Below are 22,726 nucleotides of genomic sequence, written 5' to 3'. Positions count from 1 at the left end.
TTAGGAAAATGTACCAAGGTGGTCCTTCAAGGAAGCAAGGACCCAGGCTTGCAATGCGTGATGCTGATGATGAACCACCAAGGGACGCCCCAGTGCGGCCTTGTGAATGGCCTTCAGAGGACTTCATGGATCGAGCAGGAATTAAAGAAGAATTTAACGCATATTTGCGTAACGCCGATCTTGTGAGCTTCGAGGCCGTCAGTACCACTATCTCACTAGTTCCTTTGTGAGGAGGTTTGAATTTTCATCTTCACGCAATTCTCAACTGCCCTGTTTGATCTTTATGAAAATTCTTATACTATGGACTTAGAGGATTTTACCACTGCTTGCAAACTTCCACAATGGGCTAGTACTAGTGAACCTTGCAAATCTGAATTTAGAGATTTTCTTGCTAGTATAACTGTGGGGGAATCTAGAGACATAGCACAAGCTACCATAGGGAGCATTCATTTTCCTGCTATACATTATTTTGCTCTCTTCATAGGTAGGTGCATAAATGGTAAGGATGAAGCATGTCACATGTGTGTCCCTGACCTCAGTATTCTCAGGAGTGCTGTGTTAGGAGATAAACATTATAATTTGGGAGCCATTGTTGCACGTAGGTTGCATCATAATATATTTAATGGAGATTTCTTTGGTGGAATTTATGCAACCCGTATAGCTAATTTTCTTGGTGTAGCCATACGTGAGGATGATATTGAGTTACCTCCTGCTTATTTGGATTATGAGGCTATGGTTCGTCATCATTTTGTTGAGAGGAACGATCAGTTCCTCCAGTACCGACTAATCTTTGACAGACAACGCACCTATCACGTCGCTCTCCCTGCTTCTACTTTCTTTGACTTTCAGACAAAAGGGAGATATTTTATAACCAGAGAGGAGGTGGAAGAGTATAAGAGGAGGGCTGAGATAGCTCGCCTCCAAGCTGCAGCCCACGATGCAAGGGCTGTTGCATCTCAGTACGACCCCAACTACAACTTTGGATATCTGCGAGGCCATCCGTGGCAATAGACCAACTTAGGCCAAAAGCCTAAGCTTGGGGGAGTACGTATTTCCCACCGACATTACATTTATGTTAACACACTCATTGCTAGATGTTGGTGCTCATACTTTTTCACTGTACTATCCATGCTAGTTTATTTTCTTTTTCTTGCTTTCTTCTTGTGTGTTTGATAAACCTTAAGAAAAACCAAAAAAAAATTAGTTGTACCTTTTAGCTAGTTTACTTTCTTGCTGTAGTAGTAATAATTAAAAAGAAAACCCAAAAATATTTCGTGTTCTTCTTTTGCTTGTTGGGAGCTTTCCCGTGTAAATAGTTTTATTTCTTTTCTTTTCTTTGGGGGTCGATAGGAGAAGACCATGATGAAATTGATGAAGTGGCTCTTATATGCATTACTGTTGATTTAACCAAGAGTCCATATTACCTTGTCTTCTCCTGTTTATTGAATGCTCGCAGATTCCAGCTTAGTCCAATGCACGTGCACTATTATTATTATTCACATCGTTCGGTCGTGCAAGTGAAAGGCAATTATGACGATATATGATGAAATGATTGAGATGAGAAAAGCTGGTATGAACTCGACCTCTCTTGTTTTTGTAAATATGATTAGTTCATCATTCCTGATTCAGCCTATTATGAATAAACATGTTTGTAATGACAATTAGAGATCATAGTTTCTTATGCCATGCTTAATTAGCTGGGAGCTTATAATGGTTTACCTTGCGTGCCAACATGCTATTAAAATGGTTGTGATGTGGTATGATAGGGTGGTATCCTCCTTTGAATGATTCAAGTGACTTGACTTGGCACATGTTTACACATGTAGTTGAAACAAATCAACATAGCCTTCACGATATTTATGTTCATGGTGGATTATATCCTACTCATGCTTGCACTCAATGTTTATTAATTTTAATGCATGTTCATGACTGTTGTCGCTCTCTAATTGGTCGCTTCCCAGTCTTTTGCTAGCCTTCACTTGTACTAAGCGGGAATACTGCTTGTGCATCCAATCCCTTAAACCCCAAAGTTATTCCATATGAGTCCACCATACCTTCCTATATGCGGTATCTACCTGCCGTTCCAAGTAAATTTGTATGTGCCAAACTATAAACCTTCAAATGAAATTCTATTTTGTATGCTTGAATAGCTCATGTATCAACTAGGGTTGTCCGTATCTTCCATGCTAGGCGGGTTATTCTCAAGAGGAGTGGACTCCGCTCCTCACTCACGAGAAAATGGCTGGTCACCGGGATGCCCAGTCCCATGCTTTATGCAAATCAAATCAAAATAATTGCAAACAAAACTCCCCCGGGACTGTTGTTAGTTGGAGGCACTCGTTGTTTCGAGCAAGCCATGGATTGATGCTTGTTGGTGGAGGGGGAGTATAAACTTTACCATTCTATTTGGGAACCGCCTATAATGTGTGTAGTATGGAAGATATCGCCATCTCTTGGTTGTTATGTTGACAATGAAAGTATGCCGCTCAAAATATTATTTATCTCTATTTCAAAATCGAGCTCTGGCACCTCTACAAATCCCTGCTCCCCTCTGCGATGGGCCGATCTATTTACTTTTATGTTGCGTCATCATCCTCTTACTAAAAAGCACCAGCTGGAGAGCACTGCTGTCATTTGCATCCATTACTATTAATTTTTATTGGGTATGACTATGACTGGATCTCTTTTACCATGACTTACAATGTTTAGTCAGTCCTTGATCTTTAAAGGTGCTCTGCATTTATGTTTTGCGGTCTCAGAAAGGGCTAGCGAGATACCATGTTGTTATATCATATCATGATTGTTTTGAGAAAGTGTTGTCATCCGAGATTTATTATTATTGCTCGCTAGTTGATTGTGCCATTGATATGAGTAAACATGAGACCTACGTGTTATTGTGAATGTGATTAGTCATAATCTTTGCTGAAAGCTTGAATGTTGGCTTTACATATTTACAACAACAAGAGCAAACAGAGTTTGTAAAAGTTTTTCTTTATCACTTTCAGTTTGTCAACTGAATTGCTTGAGGACAAGCAAAGGTTTAAGCTTGGGGGAGTTGATACGTCTCCGTCGTATATACTTTTCCAAACACTTTTGCCCTTGTTTTGGACTCTAACTTACATGATTTGAATGGAACTAACCCAGACTGATGCTGTTTTCACACTTTATTCATGGTGCTTTCCGTAAATTGCTTGCTAAGTATGATGTTAACCATAGAATTGCATCTCCATATCATCCTTAGTCTAGTGGTCAGGTAGAATTAAGCAATAGAGAAATTAAATTGATCTTACAAAAGACTATTAATAGATCTAGAAAGAATTGGTCTAAGAAACTTGATGATGCATTATGGGCTTATAGAACTGCTTATAAAACCCTATGGGTATGTCTCCTTATAAAATGGTTTATGGAAAAGCATGTCACTTACCTCTTGAACAAGAACATAAAGCTTATTGGGCAATTAAAGAGCTCAACTATGATCTCAAACTTGCCGGTGAAAAGAGGTTATTTGACATTAGCTCACTTGAAGAATGGAGAACCCAAGCCTATGAGAATGCCAAGCTATTTAAAGAAAAGGTTAAAAGATGGCATGAAAAATGGATACAATAGCGTGAATTTAATGTAGGTGACCATGTCTTGCTATACAACTCTCATTTAAGATTTTTTGCAGGAAAACTTCTCTCTAAATGGGAAGGTCCTTACATTGTTGAGGAAGTTTATCATTCCGGTGCCATCAAAATTAACAACGTCGAAGGCAATAACCCGAAGGTGGTAAACGGGCAAAGAATCAAACACTATATCTCAGGTACTCCGGAGACTCGTTCAAGTCATGAGAGAATCGAGCATCTCCAAGCCCTATATGACCTGCAAAACCAAAACTGTGAGTATGAATGCAGATTTAAGAGATGAGTTTGGTTGTAGATTTGAGGATCCCGGAGACTCGTTCATCTTTTTACGATGGTGAACCTATGCCTTGGAAGACGGAGGATAAGACTCTGTCATCATCAACAACTCCACCATCACCACCTCCGAAAAAGAGACATAAATACATGGGTATGGGCACTCCCCTTGGCTTGTGCCAAGCTTGGGGGAGGTGTCTCGGTATCGTATCATCATCACACCTTTACCTTTATCATTTTTCTTACTTCGATCCTTTTGGTTACATCTTTATCTAGTAGAATAAAAGTTTTAGTATGATCTAGCTTTGAGTTGCTTTATGTTCCCTCTATGTAATCGAGTGTGAGAGATATATAATAAAGATTAGTTTTTAGTTGAGGGCTTTGCTTTCTTGCTTTGATCATGAGAAAAAGAAATAAAGAATAAAAGAAATAAAAGACTATATAATGGTCTTATGGGAAGTGACGATTTCACATATAAGAAGTATGTCGCATGAAACTTGTTGTTAGTTGACAAACATAGTTTTGGTCATTGTTGCAATTAATAGGAAGTAATAAAGAAAGAGATGTCTCACATATAAATATACTATCTCAGACATCTTTTGTGATTGTGAGCACTCATTAAAATATTATATGCTAAAAGGTTGATGTTGGACAAGGAAGACAATGTAATGGGTTATGTTTCTTTAGATCCGAATAGAAGTTATATTATTATGGATCCTCCAACATGTCGAGCTTGCTTCTCACCCCTTGCTAGCCAAATCTTTTGCACCAAGTAGAGATACTACTTGTGCATCCAAATATCCCTCAACCTAGTTTTGCCATGAGAGTCCACCATACCTACCTATGGATTGAGTAAGATCCTTCAAGTAAGTTGTCATCGGTGCAAGCAATAAAAATTGCTCTCTAAATATGTATGATCTATTAGTGTGAAGAAAATAAGCTTTATACGAACTTATGATATGGAAGAAATAAAAGCGATGGACTGCATAATAAAGTTCTTTATCACAAGCGGCAATATAAAGTGATGTTCTTTTGCATTAAGATTTTGTGCATCCAACCATAAAAGCGCATGACAACCTCTGCTTCCCTCTGCGAAGGGCCTATCTTTTACCTTTTACTTTCTACTTCTATATAAGAGTCATGGTGATCTTCACCTATTCCTTTTTACACTTTCTCTTTCTCGCAAGCACTTTATGTTGGGGGGAGATCCAAATATATATATATATATATATATATATATATATATATATATATATCCACTCGGATGTAGATATTCATAAGCTATTATTGTTGACATTACAGCGGGAAGAAGGGGTGTTACACCGCTGCATAGAGGGGGAGAGAGTTGGTGTTGACGGTAGCAAGATTGTTGATGTAGATCGTCATCTCGATCGTTGCCCCGGCGGCACTCCGGCGCCACCGGGAGCCAGGGGGAGAGAGCCCCTCTCCTTTTCCTTCTTCCTTGGCCTCCCCCCTAGATGGGAGGAGAGTTCCCCCTCTGGTCCATGGCCTCCATGGCGGCGGAGGGGCGGGAGCCCCTCCAAGATTGGATCTCCCTCTCTGTTCTCTTCTGTTTCACGTTCCCAGATCTGGCCCTTCACCGTTTCTTAAATTCCCAGAGATCCGTAACTCCGATTGCGATGAAATTTTTACACGATTTTTTCCATAAATTATCTTTCTTGCACTAGAAGAAGGGCCCCAACCGACCTTCATGGAGGACACAAGACACCTGGGCGCGCCAGGGGATGCCTGGCATGCCCTGGTGGGTTGTGGGCTCTATGGGCCCCCGTTTGCATTGATTCCACCTCCAAAAAATCACATAAATTCCAAAATAAATCTCCGTAAATTTTTATCGCATTTGGACTTTGTTTGATATGGATTTTCTGTGATACAAAAAACATGCAACAAACAGGAACTGGCACTTGGCACCAGATCAATAGGTTAGTCCAAATAATCATATAAAAAGTTGCCAAAATATGTGAAAGTTGTATAATATTGGCATGAAACAATGAAAAATTATAGATACGACGAAGACGTATCAGCATCCCCAAGCTTAATTCCTGCTCATCCTCGAGCAGGTAAATGATAAAAAAGATAATTTGACATGAATATTAAGACATAAGTGATTCAAAGCAATAGTCTATAATTTGACATAAAGACATCAGTACTCAGGCATCCCAAAAAACAATCATGTCTTTCAAAATATCAACGCTAAAGAAAGCTATCCCTACAAAATCATATAGTCTTGTCATGCTCTGTTTTCTTTACACAAAGTATTTATCATGCACAACCCCGATGACAAGTTGAGCAATTGGTTCATACTTTTTAATGCGCTTCAGCTTTTTCAACCCTCACGCAATACATGAGCGCAAGCCATGGATATAGCACTACGGGTGGAATATAGTATGATGATAGGGGTAAATATAGAGAAGACAAAAAAGTAAGAAAGTCTCACATCGATGCGGCTAACCAACGGGCTATGGAGATGCCCATCAATTGATATCAACGTGAGGAGTAGGGATTGCCATGCAACGAATGCACTAAGAACTATAAGTGTATGAAAGCTCAATATGAAACTAAGTGGGTGTGCATCTAATCCTATAATGAAAAATTCCCACTAGTATATGAAAGTGACAACATAGGAGACTCTCCATATGAAAAACATGGTGCTACTTTGAAGCACAAGTGTGGTAAAGGATACTAACAATGCCCCTTCTCTCTTTATTTATTTTTCTTTCTTTTTTCTTTCTTCTTCTTTTTTTCTTTTTCTTTTTTTCTTTTTCTTTTTTTTCTCTCATTGTCCGGAATCTCATCCCGACTTGTGGGGGAATCATAGTCTCCATCATCCTTTCCTCACTGGGGCACTGCTCTAAAAATGCATAATGATGATCATCACACTATTATTTACTTATAACTCAAAACAAATAAAAATTACAACTCGATACCTATGACAAAGTATGACTCTATATGAATGCCTCTGGCAATGTACCAGGATGTGCAATGATCTAGCGTAACATGTATGAAAAATGATGAACGGTGGCTGAGCCACAACTGCTATGTCAGCTATATGATCATGCAAAGCAATATGACAATGAATGCTCAAGTCATCAAACGGAAGCGGTGGAAGTTGCATGGCAATATATCTCAGAATGACCATGGAAAAGCCATAATAGGTAGGTATGGTGGCTGTTTTGAGGAAGATATAATAAGGCTTATGTGTGATAGAGTGTATCATATCACGGGGTTTGGATGCACCGGCGAAGTTTGCACCACGTCTCGAGGTGAGAAAGGGCAATGCATGGTACCGTAGAGGCTAGCAAATTGCAGAAAGGTAAGAGTGCGTATAATCCATAGACTCACATTAGTCATAAAGAACTCATATACTTATTGCAAAATTTTATTAGCCCTCGAAGCAAAGTACTACTATGCATGCCCTAGGGGGATATATTAGTAGGAAAAGACCATCGTTCGTCCCCGACCGCCACTCATAAGGAGGACAATCAATAATAAATCATGCTCCAACTTCATAGCATAACGAGAGACTATACGTGCATGCTTCGGGAATCACAAACCTTAACACCAATATTCTTACTAACCACAATCGTTTACTGGTACCTCCCACATATTATCATCTCTATATCGCAAAACTATTGCAAGGAATCAAACATATCATATTCAGTGATCCATAAGTTTTATGTAGGATTTTTTGACTAACCATGCAATTGACCAATTCCTATTGACTCTCTAAATAGATAGATATAAGTGAAGCATGAGAGTTTAATTCTTCCTACAAAATACCATGCTCTAACAAATATAAGTGAAGCAAAAGAGCATTCTTCAAATAACGGTTTTCCATGTGAAGAGAAACAGGCAATCCAAACTTCAAATGATATAAGTAAAGCACATGAAGCATTCTATAAAGGCCATACTCAAAAGATATAAGTGAAGTGCAATGAGAGTTCTATAAATCAACCATGGACTATCTCATACCATCATGGTGTATAAAATAAAATAAAAATGAAAACTAAACACAAAAGACGCTCCAAGATTTGCACATATCACATGAACGAAACGAATCCGAAAACATACCGATACTTGTTGAAGAAAGATGGGATGCCTTCCGGGGCATCCCCGAGCTTAGACGCTTGAGTCTCCTTGAATATTTACTTGGGGTGCCTTGGGCATCCCCAAGCTTGAGTTCTTGCCTCTCCTCCTTCTCTTCACATCGAGACCTCCTCGATCTTCGAACACTTCATCCACACAAAACTTAACCAAACTTTCAGTGGCGGGGTTAGTGAATATGGCAATGAAATCCCATCATGTACTGCTTTGTATAATTATAAACAAACATTACCCACTGTATTCTATCACAATTCTATGGCCCCAAGTCAAGGAGGCTTCAACAAGAATTCAAACATACGCAAATAATGAAGCTATAACAGCAATCTGTGAAAACAGGACAGACTGTAAAGATTTGAACATCCACCATACTTCTGTGACTCTAAAAATTTCTGAAAAATTAGGACAACGTAAACAATTTGTATAGAAAGAATGTGAAAAAAGTTTCAGAAATGTTTGACGTTCCAGTAAAAAATGAAAATCCACGCGCTACAGCCAAAGTTTTTGTTTCTGCACCGCACATACCAACAAGCAATCTAATCATCCTAAAGGCAAATATTGGCACATTATTTTTATAATACAATGGGATAATTATTTTTGTTGAAAAGTTTCTATAACTAAGATTCACAACATTTCTGTGAGCATGAACAAGGTTCAAGGAGCTCTCCCACTTCAACAATGCTTGTCTCTCTCACTTTCACTTTCCTTTTTGAAAAGTTTTGGGTTCCCCTCTATATTTTTTTTGTTTTTAAACTTTATAAAAGCACTCAACAGAAATAAATGACTCTCTAAAACTTTCGGATTGTCTCCCTGACAGCGCTTTCTTTAAATCCATTAAGCTAGGCACAAAGTGCTCAAGTGATGGATCCACCTGGATCCCAAGGTATATCAAAGCCAATTTTAATTAGCAATTATTTGGCATTTAGTAGTGAGCACAAAGCAACATATATCAAGCAATGACGAAGTCTAACTCTCTTCCTATGCATCGGCATGTCATACAAGAACAATTCATGCACATCAAGTAAAGGCCAATATATAGCATAAGTAGTTTCTTGCAATTTTTTCGTGTTGGAAACATAAAGAGGCAGAGATGTAGCTCCTCTCTCATAATAATTGCAAGTAGGAGCAGCAAGCACATGCATATTATATTCATCAAAATCACCATGTGTAACGGTAAAAGGCAACCCATTAATATAATCCTTAATAAGTGCAAACTTCTCCGATATAGTGTAGTTGGGAGAATTCAAAAAGATAATAGGACTATCATGTGTGGGTGCAATAGCAACAATTTCATTTTTAACATAAGGAACAATAGCAATTTCATCTCCATAAGCATAATTCATATTGGCATCAAGGCCACAAGCATAGCAATCATCAAGTTCATCAAAAAGGGATATTTCAAATGAATCAACGGGGTCATAGCAATTATCATAGCATTCATCCTTCGGTAAGAACGAAGGGGCATTAAATAATGTATGAGTTGAAGAGTTACTCTCATTAGAAGGTGGGCACGGGTAGCTAATCCGCTCTTCCTCCTTTTGTTCTTCGCTCTCCTCATTGTCTTTTTCATCCAATGAGCTCATAGTTTCATAAATTCCTTCTTCCATAGACTCCTGCAAAATATTAGTCTCTTCTTGGACAGCGGAGACTCTCTCAATAAATTTATCAATATCGGAATTTTATTTTTAATTATCATAGCAATATTTAAGGATGGCAAAATTTTCAGGTCTATAAACATCATCATCAAAAGCTTCATACTTTTCAAACAAAGATTCAATTTCATAAGCACCCTTAAAAGCAAGAAATTCTTCTATTCTTTCCACATCATAGTAATCATATATACCTCTAGCATAAGAACCCAAGGTTTCATTATCATTAAATTTGCATGTAAAGGGAAGGTGTGGAGCATTCATCCTAGAGCAACAAGTAAAATCATATCTCAAGCATAAATCCTGAGCATACCAATGCAACATATAAATTTGATCCCATAAAAGTTTCCCTTTTTGTGTCAAGCGATAATCCCTAAAGTATTCACGTTGATCCAACGTGTCTCCCATTATCATGTTGATTGGGGTTTTCTCAGGATTATCAAAGTAGTGCATAATATTTTTCACATAACGAGCATCGAGGGTTTTAGGAGGTTCCCCATCTCCATGAGTAGCAAGTACAACTAATTTTTTTGGTGTTTCGTGTTCCATATCCATAACTAAAGATAGAGAACAACTTAGAACAGGAAATAAAAACTACTTAGTGATAAAGCAAACAAGCACACACGATAATATTCACCCCACGCTATTGCTCCCCGGCAACGGCGCCAGAAAAAGGTCTTGATAACCCATAAGTATAGGGGTTCGTTTGTAGCCTTCTTCGATAACCCAACGAGGAGCTAAAGGCAGAACAAATATTCCCTCAAATTCTATCGACCACCGATACAACTCTACGCACACTTTAACGTTTGCTTTACCTAGAACAAGTATGAAACTATTTTGTAGGTGTGATGCTAGAACTACTGTGCAAGAATAAAACTAGAAGTACTTTACAAGATAATAAAAGTTAGGTGTTTAGTAAAAGGGTTTGTGTCAACAAGAAAGTTATTTGTCCCTAGGAAATCGATAACAAGTACCGGTAATCATTCTTGTAATTTTATATGAGGGAGAGGCATGAGCTAACATACTTTCTCTACTTGGATCATATGAACTTATGATTGGACCCCTAGCAAGAATCCGCAACTACTAAAGATCATTAAGGTCCTGAAACCCAACCATAGCATTAAGTATCAAGTCCTCTTTACTCCCATACGCCATACCTCACTTACTCGGGTTTAAGCTTCTGTCACTCTCGCAACACCATAAGCAAACCATGAACATATTGCAACACCCTACAGCAGGGGGCCCTCACGTTTGCGCGAGAACGGAGGGCACCGTAGGACAGCACCATAAATAAAATAAACAATCATACCAACCAAGATCATGATTAACCCACAGGACAAAACGGATCTACTCAAACATCATAGGATAACCAAATATCATTGGGAAATAATACATGGAGTTGAGAACCATGTTTAAGTAGAGATTACAGCGGGAAGAAGGGGTGTTACACCACTGCATAGAGGGGGGAGAGTTGGTGTTGACGGTAGCAAGATTGTTGTTGTAGATCGCCATCTCGATCGTTGCCCCGGCGGCACTCCGGCGCCACCGGGAGCGAGGGCGAGAGAGCCCCTCTCCTTTTTCTTCTTCCTTGGCCTCCCCCCTAGATGGGAGGAGAGTTCCCCCTCTGTTCCATGGCCTCCATGGCGGCGGAGGGGCGGGAGCCCCTCCGAGATTGGATCTCTCTCTCTGTTCTCTTCTGTTTCACGTTCCCAGATCTGGCCCTTCACCGTTTCTTAAATTCCCAGAGATCCGTAACTTCGATTGCGCTAAACATTTTACACGTTTTTTTCCATAAATTATCTTTCTTGCGCCAGAAGAAGGGCCCCAACCGACCTTCGAGGGCAAGACACCTGGGCGTGCCATGGGGTGCCTGGCGCGCCCTGGTGGGTTGTGGGCTTTGTGGGCCCCCGTTTGCGTTGATTCCACCTCCCAAAAATCACATAAATTCCAAAATAAATCTCCGTAAATTTTTATCGCGTTTGAAGTTTGTTTGATATGGATTTTCTGTGATACAAAAAACATGCAACAAACAGGAACTGGCACTGGGCACTGGATCAATAGGTTAGTCCAATAAATCATATACAAAGTTGCCAAAAATATGTGAAAGTTGTATAATATTGGCATGAAACAATCAAAAATTATAGATACGACGGAGACATATCAATCCCGTAGAAGACGATTTCGGCAATGAAGAAGATATGTCATAGTTTCCTTTGGTGCGCAAAGGACCGGGCTGCTCGAGGCAAGTGCGTCGTGGCGTGGGATGCTGTTTGTGCACCCAAATGGGTGTGCTGAACCTGAAGTGGCTCAACGTTGCAATGCGAGCACGTTGGCCGTGGCTACAATGATTTGACCCGTCGAGGCCTTGGGCGGAATTCAAGATTAAGGTGCCGAAGGAGTCAGTGCAACTTTTCAGAGCCACAGCAAGATCAATCCTCAACGATGGTAGGAGCACGCTGTTCTGGGAAGACAGGTGGTTGGATGGTCAGCGAGGGTAGGAGGTGGCCCCATGTCTTTACGAGAGGGTTCGACCAAGACTGGAAGCCACGCGCGCGATGCAGCAGGCGCTAGCCGCAGGCGAGTGGGCGAGGGATGTTGGACCTGAGTTGACGCATGATCTCCTACGTGAGTTCATGGACCTCTGGGCAGTGACATTCAGAGCGAGGCTAGATGATGGGCGGTCGGATGCCATCGTTTGGGCGTGGGCGACCAGTGGTGGCTTCTCGACCAAATCGCCGTACGCTGCCAAGTTTTGGGGGAGGGAGTTGTCCCTATGGAGGAATTTACCTGAAAATGCAGAGCCCCCCTCCAATGTCGCTTCTTCACATGGCTTGCTCTTCGAAATAGATGTTGGACTTCCGATCGACTTGCTCGACGTGGCCTCGACCACATGGAGGCGTGCCCTTTCTGTGACCAAGAGGAGGAGATCATCAATCATGTATTGTTGGATTGTGTGTTTGCAAGGCAAGTGTGGGGTACGGTCTTCCATGCCTTGGGACATGCGGCATGGATGCCACTGAAAGGATCTTCCCTCTCCGATTGGTGTCAAGACAAGATCGAAGCAGGACGGAACAAGAAGGATGTGCGAGCAGTTGTTATACTAGTGATGTGGGAGCTGTGGAAGCACCGGAACGCTAATGTGTTTGATGGGATAGCACCGTCGATAGGACAGGTGATCGCTAGAATCGAAGGGGAAGGTAGAACGTGGAAACAAGCGGGGATTCTCAAAGGAGAGGTAGATGCCTTTCTAGGGGAGTTGGCGGGATGGGCGAGCGTGAGAGTGTAGTTGTCGTGTGTTGTGGAGGTGGAGTTGGTACCATGTAAAATGTAACACCAACGTGGAGGGGCTCTAGCGCCATCTCCTTTCTTTAATATAAAGTGCGCACACTCGTGTATATTAGAGAAAATAAATAAGAAAGTTTACGTAGTTGCTTCGTAGAGCTCGTGGATGTATCATTTTCGGTTCTACCTATATCTCCTTTTATTTTTTATTCGAGGGAATGTCATCATGCCTCACTTTATTGTTATCAAATATTTTACATCATGAAAAAAATACTCCCACGCTCTTATATTTCTTTAGAAAGGGAGTAGTTGTTACATAATCCACAAGTAAGAAAATAATAAAACTAGAGGGTTCACGGTCACTCGAGGTCCATCAACCCAAACATTGTATTGTGACCAGCCTCCCTAGCTAAGCCATGACCAACAAAATTAGCATCCCTATTACACAACAAGAGTTCAACTGAAAGTAGTAAGCTGAATACAAATATCCTCAAAGTATGGAACGACTACTATTGATGAGAATTCTCCTCCATTCATAGTCTCAATGGCCTCAAGAAAAAAAATCAGACTCCATAATAATTCTGTCAAAACGCTTACTAGGCTTCTTACAAAAATGACGAGAAAACAAGAGCATCAGTTTTTTTTATCTTTCCCTAATATTAAAGGGAGGATTGTTTCTCCACCTTTTTTTGTCCATGGTGGGGCCATCAGTTTTTTCGTCCGTCTTGGATGCCTACGTCGCTACCCTTGATACGTACGGGTACCTGTGTTGGTCCTCCGTTTTTATATATAAGAAGAAAGAAGAAAAAAAGTCTGAACCGGAAAAAATAAACATGCAAAGGTGGTACTCGCGCTGCCAACCAACTGAGCTATGCTTGCTGTTTGTGCTTAAATTAAGCGCCTGTATGTTTTGATAGAGGAGTGGGCGTGCGGAAATAAGGTACTATAAAAGTCACGCGAGGAGAGTTACGTAAAAAAAATTGAGGGGCGGATTAGGTACTTAATATCGTTCACTGCAATTGTGACGCCCGGATAGTTAAGCTATAGTAATCCACGTTAACGATGCCACGTCACCAGGATACTGTTGCTAAATCTCGCGTTAGTTCGAAACCGATTCAAATTCAAATTCAAAATCGAATCTAGCGATAAAAGTTTACAAACATTAAAAACTAAAATGTCCAAAATGTGTCAAATAAACCATGGATAATACTAGTGGGGAAACCACGCTTTTATAAAATGTTTAAAGGCTCTAAAGTAATTAAAACAGCAGCTATGTCAATTAATTAAATGCCTTTTATAAATTATAAAATGCAAACTATTTTAATTAGGTGTCAAACTTTTTGGGGCAGTAGAATAAGTTATAACATTTATCTAGGAGTTGCATTTATATTTTATAAAACAAAAGTTAAAAAAATAGAAAAGAAATTAGATAAAGAAAAGAAAACAGAAAAAGAAAACAAAAGAACCCCCTCTCCCTGGGCCGAATGGCCCAGCTAGCCACAGGCCGGCCCAGCTGCGGCCCAACCCCACTCCCCTTATCCACTCACCCCCCAGCCAAACCCTAACCCAAACCGAACCCCACCCACTCTCCCCGATCCCCTCTCTCTCGCTCCCCCTCGATCCCCCTCTCCCTCCCCCGTTCTGGATCGGGAGCGGGCGCCCCCGACGCCACCCGTCGCCCGCCTCGCCGCCCCTCCTGGCCTCCTCGCCGCCGCCCCGGTCCGCCATCGCACTCCGCCGTCCAGATCGAACCGCGCCCCGCCACCCCGACGTCGTTCCCCGCGGCGCCGCCCCCTGCTTGGGTCAGGTCGGGGCCGACCGTCGCTGCCTCGACCTCGACGCCAACCGCCATGGCCGAACCCCGCCGCCGCCGCCGCCACCGGACCGCCTCGCCTCCTCACCTCTCCCTCGCTGGCTCCATCGAGCCTCGCGCCCCCGCCACCTGCGTCCATCCCCAGCGCCGCCCGACTCCGTCAACGCCGTCGCCTCCTCGCCCTCGTGCCGGACTGCACCGTCCCCGCCTCTCCATCACCGGCTCCACCGAGCCTCGCCGCTCCCCGTACCCCTGCAACGCCGGTGAGGGCCATGCCCTCCCCACTCTCTATCTTGGCCGTGGGCACCGCCGCTCGACCGCGCTCACCATGTCGTGCCCGCGCCCCGTGTGTGCCCGCAACCGCCTCACAGCCGTGCGCGCCCGCAGCCCAGCGCGTCGTGGCTTGCCACCCCGCCGTGGCCACGCCCTGGTCGCGCCCGTGCCGCATCGGCCACGCCCGACGCGCGCACCCGCGCATCGCCTCCCTCCCCGGCGCGCTCACCGCGCCCTGCCGCTGCTCTGCCTCGCCCCGTCACCGCCCGCATGCGCCACCGCGGCGCCTCCCGCCTTCGGCCGCCGCAGGCCCCGCCCCGCCGCACCTTGCTCGCCGGCGGCGCGCCTTGGCCGCGGCCACGCCTCGGGCGTGTGCTCGCGAGCCCTGGCGGGTTCGTCCCGCCCCGCCACCCGCTCCGCCGGGCCCCTGTACCACTGCCAGTGGGTCCTCCCCCCTGTGTCAATGACAGATGGGGCCCATGCCCTTGGAACGCAAAAAAAATAATAATAAAATAAAATAATGAAAAAAATATAAATAAAACAAATAATAAATTTAAATAAATTTAATTAATTAACTAAATTAATTAAGTTAATTAATCCTAATTAACCTGTTAGTTTAATTAAACAGTAAATAGTTTAACTAGACCCTAATTAACCTAACAGAGTATGACACGTGGGTCCCACTGGACCCACGCGTCAGTTTGACTCAGTCAACCCCTGTCGGCTGCTGACGTCAGCATGACATCATGCTGATTTCATAATTCCAATTTCGAATTAAATTAAATAATTAATTAAATTCCAGAAATTAATAAAATCTTTAGAAAATCGTATCTTTTAATCCGTAACTCGGATTAAATTATTTTCAACATGAAAGTTGCTCAGAACGACGAGACGAATCCGAATACGTAGTCCGTTCGTCCGCCACGCGTCCCTAGCATAGTGAACCTGCAACATTTCACCTCTGGTTCATCTGTCCGAAAACGTGAAACACCGGGGATATTTTCCCGGATGTTTCCCCCCTTCACCGGTATCACCTCATACCGCGTTAGAACACGTCTAGCTCTGCCTGTTGTCCTGTTAGGCACTTGCTTGCTATGTATTTACTGTTTCTCCCCCTTCTCTTTGGTAGACCCCGTGACGATGCTGATGCCCCTGTGGTCGACTACGTCGACGACGACCCCTCCTTGCCAGAGCAACCAGGCAAGCCCCCCTTGATCACCAGATATCGCCTATTCTCCTCTATACTGCTTGCATTAGAGTAGTGTAGCATGTTACTACTTTCCGTTAATCCTATATTGATGCATAGCCTATCCTTGCTACTACTGTTGTTACCTTTACCTGCAATCCTACTGCTTAGTATAGGATGCTAGTGTTCCATCAGTGGCCCTACACTCTTGTCCGTCTGCCATGCTATACTACTGGGCCGTGATCACTTCGGGAGGTGATCACGGGTACATACTATATACATTATATACATGACACATGTGGTGACTAAAGTCGGGTCGGCTCAAGGAGTACCCGCAAGTGATTCTGATGAGGGGGCTGAAAGGACAGGTGGCTCCACCCCGGTAGAGGTGGGCCTGGGTTCCTGACGGCCCCCGACTGTTACTTTATGGCGGAGCGACAGGGTAGGTTGAGACCACCTAGGAGAGAGGTGGGCCTGGCCCTGGTCGGCGTTCGCGGATACTTAACACGCTTAACGAGATCTTGGTATTTGATCTGAGTCTGTCCATTTGGTCTATACGCACTAACCATCTACGCGGGAGTAGTTATGGGTATCCCGGCGTCGTGGTATCAGCCGAAGCCTTCGTGACGTCAGCAACTGAGTGGCGCGCGCCGGATTGGACTGGAACGCCACTAGGCTAGGTCTGCTTCCGGCCGCGTACGCAACGTGCAGGTGTGCATAGGGCGATGGGCCCAGACCCCTGCGCGCATAGGGTTTGACCGGCGTGCTGACCTCTCTGTTGTGCCTAGGTGGGGCTGCGACGCGTTGATCTTACGAGGCCGGGCATGACCCAGAAAAGTGTGTCCGGCCAAATGGGATCGAGCGTGTTGGGTTATGTGGTGCACCCCTGCAGGGAAGTTTATCTATTCGAATAGCCGTGTCCCTCGGTAAAAGGACGACCCAGAGTTGTACCTTGACCTTATGACAACTAGAACTGGATACTTAATAAAACACACCCTTCCAAGTGCCAGATATAACCCGGTGATCGCTCTCTAACAGGGCGACGAGGAGGGGATCGCCGGGTAGGATTATGCTATGCGATGCTACTTGGAGGACCTCAAACTACTCTCTTCTACATGCTGCAAGATGGAGATGGCCAGAAGCGTAGTCTTCGACAGGACTAGATATCCCCCTCATATTCTGGCATTCTGCAGTTCAGTCCACCGATATGGCCCTTTACACACATACCCATGCATATGTAGTGTAGCTCCTTGCTTGCGAGTACTTTGGATGAGTACTCACGGTTGCTTTTCTCCCACTTTTCCCCTTTCTATACCTGATTGTCGCAACCAGATGCTGGAGTCCAGGAGCTAGAGATCCCGAGGATGATTCTACATGGAGTTCGGCTTCGAGGAGTAGTTAGGAGGTCCCAGGCAGGAGGCCTTGCCTTTTTCGATCGTTGCTACTTTTGTGCTACCCTTCTTAAGGCAAACTTGTTTAACTTATGTCTGTTCTCAGATATTGTTGCTTCCGCTGACTCGTCTATGATCGAGCACTTGTATTCGAGCTCTCGAGGCCCCTGGCTTGTATTATGATGCTTGTATGACTTATTTATGTTGTAGAGTTGTGTTGTGATATCTTCCCGTGAGTCCCTGATCTTGATCGTACACATTTGCGTGCATGATTAGTGTACGGTCAAATCGGGGGCGTCACAGCAATGAGGCCGGCCCAACTAATCAACCACCTGGCCTCAACCCGTTTAACAATGCAGACGCATTTAATCGATTATTGGCCTCAAATTATTAAATAGTCCCATCTTGTTTTCTTATATTCAATCCTTCCAATTTATATATCTCTTTCAAGTTCCTAGGTATTAAGGAAGTGTCCCGGGAATCAGTAAGGTTGAATAACAAGGGATGAGGAATGGAAAAAAATTTGGCCCAGCCATGTGATGCAACGATTCGGAAGGCGGCCGTTTGGTCGGTTACTACCACTGCCATTATTTGCAGTCTTTACGAGATAGGAGGTTTCGCCGGCCCAACTAATCAACCACCTGGCCTCAACCCGTTTAACATGCAGCCGCATTTAATCGATTATTGGCCTCAAATTATTAAATAGTCCCATCTTGTTTTCTTATATTCAATCCTTCCAATTTATAAATCTCTTTCAAGTTCCTAGGTATTAAGGAAATGTCCCGGGAATCAGTAAGGTTGAATAACAAGGGATGAGGAATGGAAAAAACTTTGGCCCAGCCACGTGATGCAACGATTCGGAAGGCGGCCGTTTGGTCGGTTACTACCAGTGCCGTTATTTGGCAGTCTTTACGAGATAGGAGGTTTCGTGACTACTGTAAGGATTGGTGGCATGTGGACATCCATGTTTATGTCTGTTCCTCCAAATTGTAGCTGCCATATTTTATTAAGTTCTTTATTATTTATCGAGTCCAAACTGTTACTTTCTTTGGTAGATCTATTCATTATTCTGATCCGTGCTTGGCTCTTTCAAATGAAGTGCACTAAAGTGGTTGTACTAGCTATGTGGTTTGTTTTTCACTAATGTGTATTTGAACCATTGAATATGTTTAACTATAACAGTGGTATGAGGAAGACAAAAAAAAGTGATTGATAAAATGGTCTATGTTGTTCTTCTCACTAACTTGATTTTTTTTGTTTATTTAAATCCTTCATTTTAGAAGAGAATTAAATAGATGTTTCACTTGATTTTATGTGTTATTATTGGTCTAGGGCCAAATGATATTTTATGTAGTTTTCTTATAAAGAATGCTTTTATATTTTTTCCTTCTTTCCACCGTCACGCTGAATATTTGGATGTACTGAATAATACGTCTTTCAGTTTCAAACTTTTTGTCTTAGTGGTAACAGCTAATCAAACTTTCTCTAGCTTTAACAAAAATTATATTATTATTTCTCAATTCAACCATAGCTGACATAATTTGCATTGTTCACTGTAGCGAAAAATTAGGTAGATATTTATCAGCTTAGATGTATTCTGTTCTTTAAGATGAGGCTGGGCATGGGGATAACTTTTTCCATTGCGACACACCGTAAGGTCTTTCGAGAGTAGCGTGCTAGAGTCTGATGATGAAGCTCATTGCCTTGAGATTGTCATGTTTGTTGTCATGTTTGTCGTGAGGTGGACAATGGTGGCCAAGAGAGTGGTAACATGAATAAGTCACTTGGAGCGTGCAAGGATTTTTTTTTTGTCCCGTTACAACGCACGGGCATATGTGCTAGATCAACATTTTTCTAATACATGATCAATATTTTTGTACACACATTTAACATCATTCCGATGCTTGATTAACATTTTTTCTTTGAATAAATGGTCACATTTTTATACACATTTAACATCTTTTAAATTCTTTATTTAAAATTTCAAATACTCGATTGTCATTTTTGAAATGATGATTTTTTTTTCAAATGCTTGTATTAACATTTTATGAATAAACAATTATTTTTTTCACACACATATTAATTTCGTATAAATTTTATGTATACATGACAAACATCAACTCTAAGTACATTTAACATTTTTTTAAATGTTTTATGTAAAATGTTTATGCAATATATTTATTTAGATTATTTGTATGTATAAACAAAAGTAAAAATAAAAGGAAAATATGAAAACAGAAAATGATAAAAAAGGAAAAAATTAGGCAGTGGCCTCCCGCCCACTAGGCCGGCCCATGCGCTCCCGTGAAACCCTCCACTTTCTTTTGAGGGGTTTTGGGTACCGTCAAGTGGGCAGGCCAGACCCAACAAGATAATTGGAATCTGCAGCCTATATGATTAAATCGCCTAAATCTAACACCCATTTCCCTGGGGACCTCCTATTCGGCTACCTGTAATCTAAAACAAGAGCATCAGTTTTTTTTTATAGGAGAAAAAAACAAATAAACAAACAAGAGCAAGCCAAGCACCGGAGATTCGCTCGCACGGGCTATTCCTTCGCTCTGCGTCACACACGTATTTTCTGGCCTGCGATTCAATGCGCCGCGGCACGCGATAAGCCTACGCGCTACGGCTCATCTAGGCCGTCCGTTCGTTTCCATTCAAACCCTCTCGCCCACCCAACGGTCGTCTCGCAGCATCTCTCACCCACGGACCCACCATTACTTCTCTCGCAGGCATGTGGGCCAGCAAAACGGTGGACCCAAGGGTCAGCGAGACGCTCCCGCTGCATAAATCCGCACCGGGAACCGTCTCATTTTCAGCCACACGCGAACCCTAGGATAGACATGGCCAAGAAAAAGTCCTCCTCCGCCGCCGCCGCCGCCGCCAACGGCAACGACAACGGCAACCAGGCCGCCGTCGCCGCCAATGGCAATGGCAACGGAAACCACGCCGCCGCGTCCAACGGCAACGGCAACCACGCTGCCCCGGCGCCAGCGCCGGGGATGGAGGAGAAGCGGGACTCATCGCCGGTACGGGACCGGAAAGCGGAGCAGCTAAAGACGCTCAACTCCATGCTCCTCAAGGAGGCGGTCGAGCGGCGCGGCCAGGTGGCGGCGCTCACGGCGCGCCTCGAGGAGATCTCCGCCGATGGCGACGCGCTCGACGCCGCCGAGCGCGCAGTCGCGCAAGCCGCCCTCGCCGCGCCCCTCCGCGCCGCGGCCGACGAGGCAGCCGCGCTCCGCGCACGCCTCGCCGCCGTCCAGGACTCCCTCCGGCTCGCGGAATCGAAGGCCGCGCTCGAGGCGGGCGCCAAGGACGATGCCAGCGCGCGCCTTGAGGCGGTCGCTGGGGAGAAGGCACGGTTCCTGAAACTTCTCCAGGTCAAGGAGGCGGAGGTGGCGTCCATATCCAAAAAGGTCGCGAGCCTGTCGGCCATGATGGCAGAGTTGGAGGCCAACAATTCCGAGCTGTTGAGTCAGAATGGCGAGCTCATGAAGCAATTGGAGGAGACAAAGGAGGCGGTTCGGGTGGTCTCCTGCCAGAAGGCAGAGGTGGAGAGAAGCTTCCAGGAATTCAAGAAAGAATCTGAGGCGTTCCGGGTGGATATGGAGGGGAAGTTGAAGGCGAAGGTGGAGGAACTGAAGGTGCTGGGATCCAAGAAGGCTGAGATGGATGCAAGGGTGGCCTCTTTGGAAACAGAGCTCGCATTGTCTGTGACTAAGACAGGGGGATTAGAGGCTGAAGTGATGGCAATGAAGAGGGAGCTTGATTTGTTGAAGGGCAAAAGTGATAAGCTTCAATCAGAGGTTGCTGAAGCAGAGAAGAAACACAGCATGTCTGCAGAAGAGGTTGAGAGGCTCAGGATGGAACTGGGTGTGTTGGTGAAGGCAAAGGAGGTTGCTTCCAAGGCATTTGATGCTGAGAAGACTGAAATCGTGAAGGAGTTGGAGAGCCTCAAGAGGAAGGTGGAGGAAATCCAGGCTGACAAGGAGGCAGCCGAGGGGGTGACACGTGAGAAGGATGCTCAGACCGTTAAGCTGAGGGCTGAGTTGGAGGAGCTCCATGTTTCCATGTCACAGCTCCAAACATCATGTGATGAACTTGATACCAAGCATTCAAGCCTGCAGCGCGAGAAGAATTCAGTTCTGAGAGCACTGGATGCTGAGAAGGCTGAAGCAGGGAAGCTGATGTCGAAAATCAAGGAACTGGAGAACTGCAATGGTAAAATGGACAGTGAGATTGGAGAGTTGAGGATGGCATTGAAGGAAAAGAATGGGAAGATCGAAGTCCTTTCCAATGAGGCTGAGGAGCTGCAGCTCGCAGTGGCTGAAGCGCAGAAGAAGAACAAGGGTGGTATCTGGGCGTGGGTGTATGCCGCCACCACCACCATGGTGGCCGCAATCTCCCTGATCTATGCTGCCAGGGGCCATTGAAGGAGTGCACTTTTCTTTTTCTTTTTTCTATGTTGTTCCTCTATTTGCATGCTAGTATGCCACTCGAAATGGTCAGGTTGCTATCTTAGCTGCATCACATATGATGAATCGGCTGGTACTATGCAATGAAATCAAATTTTTGCTTGCATTCTGGTAATACGTTTGTTCTTGTTGCTGTTGATGTTCATGTGTTTCGTCTTTGAAGTTCTGTAGCATGATGATTGCTGGATGTTTTGCTGTCAGGGCAAGCATTAGGGGTATATGTGGATTTCCTGTTGGTGTCGTTTTATCATATCGGCTTGCATGATGGACCTTGAGCTGGTAGGATGTTACAGTTGTTACTTGGCCAGTGCTGGGATGTGTTAAGTGTGCAAGATGCTTTGTTATAGACTTCTTCCAGTGCTTAGTGATAACTAAACTGAGAGTTGTATTCTCTCATTTTTAATTTGCTACTTTTTGCATTGGCACTGCCTTTGCATCATGAGCAAATATTCGTGCATTTTTGCACAGAAATGTAGTTGTACGGCTGTGGTGATATATCAATAATATGTTTCCCATTGTAACAACTACTGTTTTAGTTGTCCTGCATTTGCTCATGTGTGTAGAGAAATACAAAGAAGGGCATTTCTCAACCACTTTAAAACACTATGAAGAGGGCCAAAAGGGATCTCAACATCACTT

At 43.7% G+C, this 22,726-nt stretch overlaps 1 protein-coding gene across 1 annotated transcript; it reads left to right on the top strand.

The window, feature by feature from the left end:
- The first annotated feature begins 20,155 nt into the window (after window positions 1–20,155).
- Window positions 20,156–22,202, top strand: LOC109757856 (uncharacterized). The gene has a single exon (XM_020316693.4). It carries the CDS (start codon window positions 20,456–20,458, stop codon window positions 22,043–22,045), a length of 1,590 nt encoding a protein of 529 aa, XP_020172282.3. The 5' UTR covers window positions 20,156–20,455; the 3' UTR covers window positions 22,046–22,202.
- The last annotated feature ends 524 nt before the right edge of the window (window positions 22,203–22,726 follow it).

Source organism: Aegilops tauschii, chromosome 5 (genome assembly GCF_002575655.3).
Source record: "Aegilops tauschii subsp. strangulata cultivar AL8/78 chromosome 5, Aet v6.0, whole genome shotgun sequence".
In the NCBI taxonomy this organism is placed as follows: domain Eukaryota; kingdom Viridiplantae; phylum Streptophyta; class Magnoliopsida; order Poales; family Poaceae; genus Aegilops; species Aegilops tauschii.
The sequence above is the reverse complement of the archived record's forward strand: the minus strand, read 5'-3'. Positions and strand labels throughout refer to the sequence as shown.

Bases quoted from the DNA above. Each gene is read 5' to 3' on its own strand.
- LOC109757856 (XM_020316693.4), top strand. From the start codon at position 20,456: ATGGCCAAGAAAAAGTCCTCCTCCGCCGCCGCCGCCGCCGCCAACGGC.